At 44.7% G+C, this 12,279-nt stretch overlaps 1 protein-coding gene across 2 annotated transcripts in view; it reads left to right on the top strand.

Annotated features, from left to right (window-relative positions):
• The first annotated feature begins 10,432 nt into the window (after positions 1 to 10,432).
• D7Ertd443e (DNA segment, Chr 7, ERATO Doi 443, expressed) overlaps positions 10,433 to 12,279 on the top strand; it is a 254,380-nt gene continuing 252,533 nt past the window's right edge. Inside the window, exon 1 of one of the 2 annotated variants that reach the window (XM_011241903.3) lies at positions 10,433 to 10,855. In XM_011241903.3, coding sequence (XP_011240205.1) covers positions 10,835 to 10,855 — 21 coding nt within the window. In that variant the 5' untranslated portion in view covers positions 10,433 to 10,834. The remainder of the gene's footprint in view (positions 10,856 to 12,279) is intronic. The other variant, XM_011241905.3, reaches the window with a different exon arrangement.

Raw genomic sequence — 12,279 nt, 5'->3', positions numbered from 1 at the left:
TGAAATGTAAATGAAGAAAATATCTAATAAAAATTTGAAAAAAAATGTAACCATCACACTGGGTAAAGTGAGTTTAGCCTTAGTCACCTTTGTGAGGGGCACATTGCTCTATACTGTATCTTGTTTCATAAACTTCCATTTCCTAACATCATTGTGATATTATGGCTGGCAAATACTGATCATTTTCGAGCAAACAAATAAATGTCTTACCCCTGAAAAGCATTTGTCCACTCAGCATCCACTCCTATGCACCCCTCCCTCACACCTTGAACCTGGGGTTAACTTTTTTCCTATATAGAAAAGGAATGAAAAGTGACTGAGTGAGGGGTCTCCCCAGCCACCAGATCTCTTTGTTACTTCCATATTATGAGATGAGTCCAGGAAATTCTTTTTTTTTTTTTTTTTTAATTTTTTATATTTTAATTTTTTTTTCCATTTTTTATTAGGTATTTAACTCATTTACATTTCCAATGCTATACCAAAAGTCCCCCATATCCACCCACCCCCACTCCCCTGCCCACCCACTCCCCCTTTTTGGCCCTGGTATTCCCCTGTACTGGGGCATATAAAGTTTGCAAGTCCAATGGGCCTCTCTTTCCAGTGATGGCCGACTAGGCCATCTTTTGATATATATGCAGCTAGAGTCAAGAGCTCCGGGGTACTGGTTAGCTCATAATGTTGTTCCACCTATAGGGTTGCAGATCCCTTTAGCTCCTTGGCTACTTTCTCTAGCTCCTCCATTGGGAGCCCTATGATCCATCCATTAGCTGACTGTGAGCATCCACTTCTGTGTTTGCTGGGCCCCGGCATAGTCTCACAAGAGACAGCTACATCTGCGTCCTTTCAATAAAATCTTGCTAGTGTATGCAATGGTGTCAGCGTTTGGATGCTGATTATGGGGTGGATCCCTGGCTATGGCAGTCTCTACATGGTCCATCCTTTCATCTCAGCTCCAAACTCCGTCTCTGTAACTCCTTCCATGGGTGTTTTGTTCCCAAATCTAAGGAGGGGCATAGTGTCCACACTTCAGTCTTCATTCTCCTTGAAATAGTCCCATGTATCCTATCAGACCACCATGGCCTAAGACTGATCTTCAATAACAACATAAATAATGGAAAGCCAACATTCACGTGGAAACTGAATAACACTCTTCTCAATGATACCTTGGTCAAGGAAGGAATAAAGAAAGAAATTAAAGACTTTTTAGAGTTTAATGAAAATGAAGCCACAACGTACCCAAACCTATGGGACACAATGAAAGCATTTCTAAGAGGGAAACTCATAGCGCTGAGTGCCTCCAAGAAGAAACGGGAGACAGCACATACTAGCAGCTTGACAACACATCTAAAAGCCCTAGAAAAAAAGGAAGCAAATTCACCCAAGAGGAGTAGACGGCAGGAAATAATCAAACTCAGGGGTGAAATCAACCAAGTGGAAACAAGAAGAACTATTCAAAGAATTAACCAAACGAGGAGTTGGTTCTTTGAGAAAATCAACAAGATAGATAAACCCTTAGCTAGACTCACTAAAGGGCACAGGGACAAAATCCTAATTAACAAAATCAGAAATGAAAAGGGAGACATAACAACAGATCCTGAAGAAATCCAAAACACCATCAGATCCTTCTACAAAAGGCTATACTCAACAAAACTGGAAAACCTGGACGAAATGGACAAATTTCTGGACAGATACCAGGTACCAAAGTTGAATCAGGATCAAGTTGACCATCTAAACAGTCCCATATCACCTAAAGAAATAGAAGCAGTTATTAATAGTCTCCCAGCCAAAAAAAGCCCAGGACCAGATGGGTTTAGTGCAGAGTTCTATCAGGAAATTCTTATAGTCCCAAGGCTCTCATGGTTCAACTTGAGGTTTGAAATCGTCAAAGTTGTATAGATGAGTTGTGGTACCAGCAGACTTCCTGGTGCCCTGGCCCCCATCCACCTGTGTGAGTGAACATCTTATCTAATGACAGTATGTTTGTCAACAATAGAAAACTGGCATTGGCATAGTGTTAATAAAGCTATACACCTGGTTAGATAGCTGCAGACTTTCCATTAATGTTCCTTTGGGGTTTGGGGATTAAATCTGGGACCCCCTTAGCATACAGCTTCCGAGGCACTTATTCTATAGTCTGAGGAATGGCCCTAGTTTCTATTGTGGTCCCTAACATCGTTGCTTACAGAATATTGCCAATTATGATGTAGGGTGTTTGCTCATGATTAGGCTGGAGATAGGAATTTAGTGGCGGAATACTACAGTGACTCTGTACTCTTCTTTATGTCCTATGAGGGCCACATGATGATACCATGAGTCATTACAGTTGATGTTAGCCTTGGTGCTCAGGGACAGGGAAAATTTCGCAATACAGTGAATATTTTTCCCTCTCTCTATAAAGCTTGTTGAAAAATCTTATTTAAAGGGGTGCATGGATTATATATAAAACTGAGGCACAGGGGCTGGGGAAATGGCTCAACTGAGAAATAGCTTGCCATCAAGCACAAAGACCTGAGTTTGGTCCCCAGAACCCACACAAAAGAAGATAGAAAGCCAGGAGAGATGGCTCGTGCTTGTAATACCAGCAGTAGGAGGATAGAAAACAGACAGATTCCTGAAGCTTGCTAGACAGATGGCCTAACCTACTTGCTTAGTTTCAGGCCAGTGAGAGGGTGGCAGAAGACACACAAGTTGTCTTCTGGCTTCTACACAAATACACACACACACACACACACACACACACACACACACACACACACACTCACACGCGCACACACACACACACACACACTCACACACACACACACATGCACACACATGCACACACGCACACTCTTCACAAAAACTCACTTTACTTGGTTGGTGCTTCTTGCCAACTAGGAAGAAGTCAGCTCCACAGATTGTCAGCTGTTAGCTACATTGGAAGCCTGGGTCTCTGCCCCACAGCCATGGATCTTGGGTGTGGAATCCAGCAACACTGGGAAACTCTCGGAAATGCAAATTGGCAGGTTCTACCCAACAGTAGCTTGGCCCTAATGCAGCTGGAAACAGCAGTCTGAATTGTGACTGTGTTCCAGGGGCTTCTGAGAAAGCTCTTGGGAAATACCCATTGTCCTCCTGGGAGTGTGGCCCAGCACTGAGAGTTCTCAGTTTTCTTGGTCATTTTCCTGTGCCGTGGACACTGGGAGTTTGGCCTCCTTAGCCACAGGCAGTGTTCCAAACTTGCAGTTGAAGCATCATCTGAATAATGCTGCCTTCTATTGTTTATGGCAGATTTTTTTTTCTCATCTCCCTAATAGGTATCATAAAAGAATAGAAATGTAATTTCCCAGTTAACTTGTATTTAATGTGAAAAATGCCTAGCTCAAGTCAAAGCAAATGGAAGGAGTCTTTCAAAGGGTAACAACCTTCCCCTCAAACTTCTTTCTCCCTAAGTTAGTTACCTTCAGTGTATCTTTCTTGTATACAGGGGTACTCCCACAGATCTAGCCTAGTAGGTATAGTGAGGCAGTCATTGGGATTTAGGTCATTTCGTTCCTGGTGTGAGTGTTTGTACAGGTTAACCTGGTTCAGAATTACCCCCACCTCCCACTCCCTCCCCCATTACCTCTTCCCTCCCAGCCCTACCTCCAACTCACCCCCACCTATTCCTCTTCTTCCTCCTTGGCTTCTTCCTCCTCCTTCTTTTCTGAGTCAGTCTCTGTGTGTCTCTGTGTCTCTGTCACTCTCTCTCTCTCTCTCTCTCTCTCTCTCTCTCTCTCTCTCTCTCTCTCTCTCTCTCTGTCGTCTCTGTCTGTCTCTGTCTCTGTCTCTGTCTCTGTCTCTGTCTCTGTCTCTCTCTCTCTCTCTCTCTCTCTCCCTCTCACAAACTGATCTGAAAGGCCATCCTCAAGGAATCCTTCTTTCTCAGCAGCGTGCTCCTGAGTTACTCACCAGATCAGAAATTCTGCGAAGGAATTCTGAAAGGTGATGGTGATGTCATGTGGGGAGCAGATTTTGTATTTTCACTTATGGTGATCCCTGTGGAGATCTTAGGCAAGCCTTGTTAGACAGGTTTCTGCACGTCTGAGGGGCACTGGGTAGCCCCCCACCCCATAATGAGCAGCTTGTAAGGCCTGGAATTGAAACTGCAGGACTCTGATTACTCTTCAAAAGAATGGGCTCTGAGCTTTGTCTTTGCCCTTGAGTGGAGACATGACATCTGCCCAAAGTTTTTACAAATATTGTCCAGCTCGAGGCGATCTGATAAAGAATAAAGATCTAGCATCGTCGGTCCCCTGACCAATCCCAGTGGGCCTGCCAGTCACCTGGGAAGGAAAGCACTCCTAGGAAGGCCATTTGTTCAATACATTTCACCAAAGAAGATAAATCCTACCTAAACATGGAGGTTGGCACAGTGGCCCCTCTGACTAATGTCCTCTCTCACCCCTCAAGTATCCCCTACACAGTGATCTTTCTGTCCATGTTTACTCCTACCCCTTGAGTGTGTTTTCCCTGACATTAGTTCCTTTCACTATTGTCTACTCTCATCTCTCAAGACTATGCCCTAGACAATGGTTGCTCTGTTCACCCCTTCCCCTAAAGTATGTTCCTCTACATTTTTCCTTGTCACCCTTGAGAGCTGCCTGTTATTCTATGATAAAGTCTGTCTTTCCTTCTATACTATGTTCTGTGTATCCCTCTGAGATCACATGAGGTAATTCGAAAGGACACCATGAGATCCTGTTAATGCCCCCAGCCTTTGCCCTGCTGACACTGGGGTCTGAGTGATCTGGAGCATTCTTTGTAGGAAGATATAACCTGGGCATTGTAGGATGTCAGGCTGCCTCCTTGGCCCTGCTCCCAGGTGCCAGTTGTGATAGGAACAGACATTGTTAAATGTCCCTGGGGATAGAGACAGCAAAGTCATCTCCAGGCCTATATATCACCTATCTCAGATGATATTGGTCATAGCTCTGCCGGTGAATGTCTACTGTCCTGGGAAGATTAGGGTTTTCAGGAGTACGGGTTGGCTCTTGGGTCTCCCTATTCCTGGCCAATATGACATCTGGGCCACCTCTCACCTCCACACCTAAGAGTATTCTGTATGGGGCTTTCTGGAGGTCCTGGGAATAGAAGTGGGTATCTTACATATAGAGCAGTTATAGACTGGTTTGAATAAAGCACTTCTTGCGCCCTGAGATGGCCTAACATCACTGCTAAAGGGACAGCAGCCCTGTTTCTTTCATTGGCTCTCTGTAACCCTCCTATCCCTGTTTCTGCCCTGCAATAGCCCTGGCTCCTGCTTTCCAAGCTTGCTCCCTCTTGACACCCTGGCCTGTTCTCTCTGTTATCTGTTCTCAGCAGCTCCTTATTGGTGGTTTTAGGGCTGCCAGACCCTGCCTAGATACTGTGCCTTCCTGAGCTACTAGTTCTTGAGCACCCCTGGGGAGAGTGGCCATAAGACAGTAGACAAGGGCCAGTAGTGATCTTGGACCCTCTTGCTCATACTTCTCCCCTTAAGGCAGTACTGGGGTGTTGACACTTGGAATATGGGGAGAGGGTATTGGCACACTAGAAGCAGAGGTCTGGGAGAGTCACATGACTAATGTGAAGCAGGTACCTAGAAGTAAGAATTCCTCACTTAGTCCCACAAGACCAACAAATACAGGACAGAAGTTGCCTTGGCTTTGTGTCTTCTTTTTCTTGGGTCACCTGCCCACTTCCTCACAGGCATGTTAATTCTCAGAGGATGTCCTTCTAACTTGGCTCATCCCATTTCAAACTTGAAGACACAAAGATAAGCCACTGTCCTAAGCCAGCAGGCACCTTGGATTCTAAGACATCCTACCGTACTGACCTCAGGAAGGCCATTATCCATCATGTCAAGGCTGCACCCAGAAGCAGAAGTGACCATCACCTGAGAACCAGGCTTATCCCCTGAAACAAGGACAGCAAGAAGGACTTCTTAGGATCCCCCTGGTAGACTGTCGCTGAGAGGATGTGAGGGACCACACCTTGAGCATGTCTGCTTTCTTACACATACCTCATATCATGTCCACCCCAACCTACCCTATTTAAATAATATTCATGACAGCACCTTGAGAATGGACTTGGGGTCACTGGATCCCTCTACCTGTTCTCAGTATGGCCACATCTGATAAACCTCCTCTGTCTGCCTTTCAACACCACTTCGTCCTTGCTGTTCATTGATAGATTGGTGACAGGTGAATGAGCCTAGTTTTGGGGGCTTCTGGAGTCCAGACTTTTATTTTTCTTTCAAAAATCTCCAGTAAAACACACACACACACACACACACACACACACACACACACACACACACACACTCACTCACTCACTTATCCTCATTTCTGTTGTACTCAAGTCCTGGAAATGAGCTGAGAGCAAGCGTTTTTTTTTTTTTTTCATGGCTGCTTATCTTATTCGTACATGTGTTTCCCACACGCGTCCTGAGGCCTACATTTTGCCCCCTTTATATAAATATCTGTGTGACGTCTTTGAAGAGAGTTTCCTTTTGCTCGGCTTAGCAGGTTAATAGAATCAAATCTTCAAGGCTCACACTACCCTGCAGGCCTATCCTGCTTCCATTCGACTCTTTACCTTGCAGGCTACTTTGATTCTATTAGTCATCCCGCTGCTGGCCTCTACCAGTGAATTTAGTGTAGAGAGCAGGTATCCATCATTGGCCTGCTGATAGGATTTCATTGATGCCTTTGAAGGGCGATCCTAGTTTTTCTTTTGGAGATTTCACACCCAGAAGGGAAAAAAGCAGTTGTCAGTGGGCATTCTTGGCCTTGACACAGGCCAGGATGTTCCCAGGCCTCCATTCTCATAGTACTAACCCAGGCAGATGGTGGGCTCTGCTCTCTCAACAGGATTCCCTCCCAGAAGACCAATGAACCCTTTATCGTCCACATCTGAAGCCTGGAGCCATGGCAGCCCTATGGAACCAGATGTTTGTGAAGATGGTCAAGCAGGTGTCTACAAGAAGTTGGCCACAGTGACTTGTTAGAGTGACTGGCTGAGGTTACACAGCTGAGCTATCCCAGTACCCTGTAAACTCTATTTACGAGACAAAGAGAAGGGCACTTTCTTCCAAGATCTGTCTTTACTCTTTCCTCTCAGGAAGATTTTGAATGTCAGTCGAATGTCAGTCCTGGCTTTGGATATGGATTTGGCCTCTTGTTTTGTCTGAATGTAGACGAGAACCTCAGATGAAGATAGATGAATCAATCAGTAGGGTGGGATTGGTTTCTCTTGCACCAGGATGATACCTAGGAAAGGGAGAGGCTTCCCACCCCCCTATACCAACTCAGGGTGGGGACAAATAGACTTTTCCAGAGGCCAATTCTGGCTAGTGGGCATTTTCTTCCTGGGAAAAATAATTACTGATGGCAAGGCTGCCTCCAGGATCAGTAGAACTTGTGTTGTGATTGTCCCACAGGGCTCACTGGATCCTCAGAGGGAATGTGGGATGTGTGGAATATGGAGTGTGAGCCTAACACAGAAACAACTAGAGAATGAGACCAACAAGATATACAGAGATGGGGGGATTGTGAAATCCCACGAACTTGAGTGGGGATGAGTTTGTGTTAAGTTTGGGGTCCACAAAGCTGTGTTTAGAAAAAGAGCTCTCTTGGCTTTAAGAGTGTAGCTTGTGGACAGTGTTAGAGCCTCCAAATACTACTGTGCTCTTGAACTCCCTGATGATGAAAGAACAAGAAACTGTCTCTACTAGCTCATGTTTACCACATATAAGAAATCTGTAGGCAGAAGCCTTAGAGGGAAGAAAGCACTTGGCTTGTTGGGCAGATTATTTCCTTCTGTCATCAGCTGGCTGCCACCAGCCTGCTTTGTGTCCTATTGTATTAGCCTGAGAACCACTGGCTACACCCAGAGTCTTAATTTCTACTCTGACCAAAGTGGTCTCTTGGTTGGATTGAGTTCTTGTCAGGAGCCATCTAGGATACCTTGGGCTAGCAGGTGGCCTTCCTGGGGGTGGCCCACCATTTTTGCATGGTCTGTGATGGGGGAGCTCGATGGCAAGGCTCAAAATGACTTCATCTAAGGATTGCTTCTTGCAGCTGATGTGGCTTTCTTGTCATTATTAAATTAATATAATAATCCCTGTGTATTACCTTACCCTATTGATAAGATTTCCTGCAGATCAACATACAGATCCATTTCCATGAGTTAATGCTGTTTAGATGAATTAGTGATTCTATAGGGTTTCTGAGATTGTTTTGCTCTAAGGATGTAATAAAGTTGGAATCAAGAATATAATGTACCCACTCCTCATATAGTAAGTAAAAGCTCCATAATAAAAAATAAAATTAGCTTTCATAATCACACTAAAGAGAGAAATAGGCTTGGGACAAATTTGTGTTCAAGGAGAAACAATTAGGTCCAAGGGTAAAGCCATAGGTATGCACTAAGTAAGAACTGTTGCCTTGAATTTATACTGACCATTTAGAATGAAACACTGCTATGAACTTAATACCAACTGACTTCTGTATCTTCCATTTTATGTAACTTTTTATCTCTGAGATAATTTTCTAAAGAACTTTTTGTCTAAGAAGGTATTTAAAAGACCAGAGAAAAGAAATAAAGTTGTTGGTTGGATGGTTTGGCTTTTTTTTGGGGGGGGGGGAGCTCTGTGCCACTCACATATCCATCCATTCATCCATCCATCCATCCATCCATCCATCCATCCATCCATCCATCCAAGTGTATATTTTGTCTGTTTGTAGGTCTGTAGGTATGTGTGTATGTGTGCAAACATGCATGAATACTTGTGGAGTTGATTAAGACAGACGGTCGGGCCCAGCCGGAATGTGGGTGTATGAATGTATATGTGTCTGTTCATATTGGCCTGTATAAAGCAAATTTTAATTCTTTTTCTTACATTCCTTTCTCGTTCACAAAGTGTTAACCAGCCTAGCCAGGGAGGCTTCTGTCTGCCTGGACAGAGTTGGGAGCAATAGCAATGATCTTTTTACTTAGTTCCCCACTGCTAACCAACAGGTGTTAATCACCCAAGCCAGTGGTTTTTATCCACAGGGAAAGCAAGAAAGTTTTAAGGATTTTTTTTTAGAAGTTATCAGCAAGTGTTCAATATAGTTAGAGAGATAGAAGACCAGAGAGCATCAGTCTTTAAAACTATATCCAGAGACCATCAGTCTTTAAAGTTGCCTCTATGTCGAATGCTGTATTCCACTTCAAACCATTCCAGGCTGGGTTGGCTCCTGGCAAGTTCTCCTCTCTGGGTGCTGGGTTCTGAACAATCTAAGTTCACCTGCTGTTAGGCTTTTGTAAACACCCATCTTCCTGGTGGGGTGCATCGGAAAGCTGCGTTGCGGAGGAAAGCACCCAGGAGACCTAAGCAGCCAGTTTTAGTAGAGATTCTGTTGGATCTGTGAGATGATTGAAACCACCTCCTAGGATCCTGGCAATGGCCAGGAACCCTTGATATATAAGAAGCTCATCTATGCTTGAGATCAGTTATCACAGGCAGCCTGCAACTAGGGGCTACCCCCCACTATAAAGAAATTTTCCAAGAGCCTCTGAGATACTGACCATGGCCATTGCTTCAGGCACTAGGACCAACCCCCAGTGGTCTACTGAGAACTTCACTTTTAGATAGGATTGTGGCTACAAATAATTAACTGGTGGTTTGTGAAGCTCCTTGTTTCTTGGAGTTTTAAGAGCTGGAAGACTACATGTTTGGTTCGATTGGACTTGAAATGCTAACTATCATTGTACTAGCAATTTACTAAACTATGGATAAATAGCTCTCATAGCAGTTGATGAGCTGGATAAAGGTCTGTGGACACAGTCCTCAACATTTTCCTGGTGTGTGTGCAATTAACTTAGCCAAGCTTTAATCAGGCCCCTCGGAGCCGTCTCTTGGACCTGGCTTTGTCTTGACTGTTCTCTTGTCTTTGACTTGCCCAGTCTTAGCAAGAATCTCTCTACCCTTGCTATCTGATCAAATTCCTAATCTCTCAGCTTTGAAGTCTGAATCCTTGGCCTTTAACAAGAATCTTGTTCAGCCCATTTAGTAAAAAGTGCTGACCCTTGATGCTTGTCCTTGTAATTTTTTACAGCCAACCTCCTTCCCTTACCTCTTGATCATAAATCCCCCCTGACCTCGTTTGGTTTGAAGCTGAGCTCACTTGCTCACTCTCTCCCCTGTTACAATACAGTTCAATCTATTGCCACAGTCTTAAAGAAGCCATCCTTTGATTTTTATTTTACCATGTGTCTAAATCCCCTTTCCCTTTAATAATTTAATAATTCCTCCAAGGGGAATAAGACAGTATTGTCCCCTCTACTCTAATGAAATGGAGTATCCCATTGTTCAGCAAATTATAAACCTGAGACTAGATCCTGGAGCCCGGCTTCTGATTGGCTGCCTCTCTGCGGGCTGTGTACACTCTATCTTCCACCCACATCTCTTCTGCCAGAAGCTTTATTGTCCTTCTTTGGATTTACTCCTGCTGACAGGAGAACCCACCACAGATGGATGGAGGGAAAGAAAGGGCCTTGAGGATTCATATTTACATCAGCTTGACTGGATTTAGAATCGCCTAGGGGACATATCACTGGGTGTGCCTACTGCAAGTGTCCCCCAGAAAACCTGAAGTGAGGACAGAAGTTCCACCCTAAATGTGGGCAGCACTGTCTTAGCAGACTCAGATCTTGAGACTGACTTAAAAGGGAAAAGGAAGGCATCCGGCTGAGCAGCAGCAGCTGCCTCTCTCTGCTTTCTGACTGATGACGACGACACTTGCGACCAGCTGCCTCAAACTCCCACTGTCACACCTTCGTCATCTCGATGGACCACGTCCTTGAACTGGTGAGCCAAAACAGACCCTCCACTAGCTTCTTCTCCTGCACTTGGTCTCAGCCGTGAGAAAGTGAACCGCTATAGGGGCCAGTCATTTGGTGGCAGGGAGGAAGGGAGAAGAGCAGAAGGGCACCTCTTGGCTCCTTGTCCTTGAGCAGCAGGGGAAGCTGTGGCTTTTCTTCTGTTTCTATAAATACTTGGGTATCTTCACCCTAACCAGCCTGCACTTAGCAGAAGTAGAAAGCACACCTCTAGTAGGTTGTGTGGCTATATGTTGTTTAATTCCTCTATGCTCCATTTCCCCCTTGTGTTCAATGCAGGAAGCAGCCAGCTAGAAGGCTGATGATTCCCATTGTAAAATGATATGAGCCTAATATTCACCACCACTTTGGATTTTGGGAATGAGGTGGGATAGATGGGGGTGGGGGGAAGAAACCTATCCCTGGCAGAGTAGAAATCAGAGATGTACTTCCTCTTTTCATGGCCCTTTCCTCTCTGTTTATCCATATCAGCTCGCAGCAGGATTTCAGCAAATCCACCTAATTCCACACAGGGATGGCTGCAGTTGGCCATTCTGGGATATAAGGCCAGCAACAAGGAGCTAGACCCCAGCAGGCTCTTATAACTGTTCTTCTGCTTAGCATCATCCATGTGTCCTGGGATGCAGTGATAGAGGACGCTTGACTCTCCAGCTAGTGCCAGGCCACACACACAATCCATGGATGTTGCCAGGCAAATCAAGGTTCATTTACTTGCTTGTCTCAAGCTTTCCCCCCCATTGTTGCCAACAGTTATGAGTCCCAGTCACTCCCTTCCAACTGAGGGCACACATTTCCCATTAGAATATGGTGTATTCCTTGAAAGAGAGGCATTATCTCTATCTTTAGATCCTTGGTGATTAGCATCTAAATGCTTAATGAACAGCTGTTGATTAATGTGTGATTAAGTTTCCTGGATTAAAACCTCCAACCAGGAAGGGTTGGAACACAGTTAGAATCGAAGCCATTCTGGTGACTGAAGGGTGTGGAATAGTGTGAAAGAAGGAGGCTATTTTACTTGTTCTAGCCTCATCTGAGATAGTAACCTAGCACCGACTTCTCTCTCCCCCGCCTCTCTCTCTGTGTGCTTATTTGAGACAGGGTCTCTTATTGACTAGGCTCACAGACTCAGCTCTATTAGATAGACCTTGAGGCCCAGGACTTGCTTGCTCTCTGCCTCCTCAGCATTGGTATTTCAAACATGTACCACCAAGTGGGCTCTCTACGTGATTGCTGGCGATTGAACTTTGGTCCTCAAGCTTGCAAAACAAATACTTTACTCACAGAGCTATCCTTCAGGCCAGAAGCCAGATTTCCTTGAAAGCTGTTTTCTATAGATACCTAAAGATCTATCTGAGAGCTCAGGGAATAATATTCTTGGTTTGTTTGTTTGTT

This window comes from Mus musculus, chromosome 7, assembly GCF_000001635.26.
Source record: "Mus musculus strain C57BL/6J chromosome 7, GRCm38.p6 C57BL/6J".
NCBI lineage: Eukaryota > Metazoa > Chordata > Mammalia > Rodentia > Muridae > Mus > Mus musculus.
The sequence above is the reverse complement of the archived record's forward strand: the minus strand, read 5'-3'. Positions and strand labels throughout refer to the sequence as shown.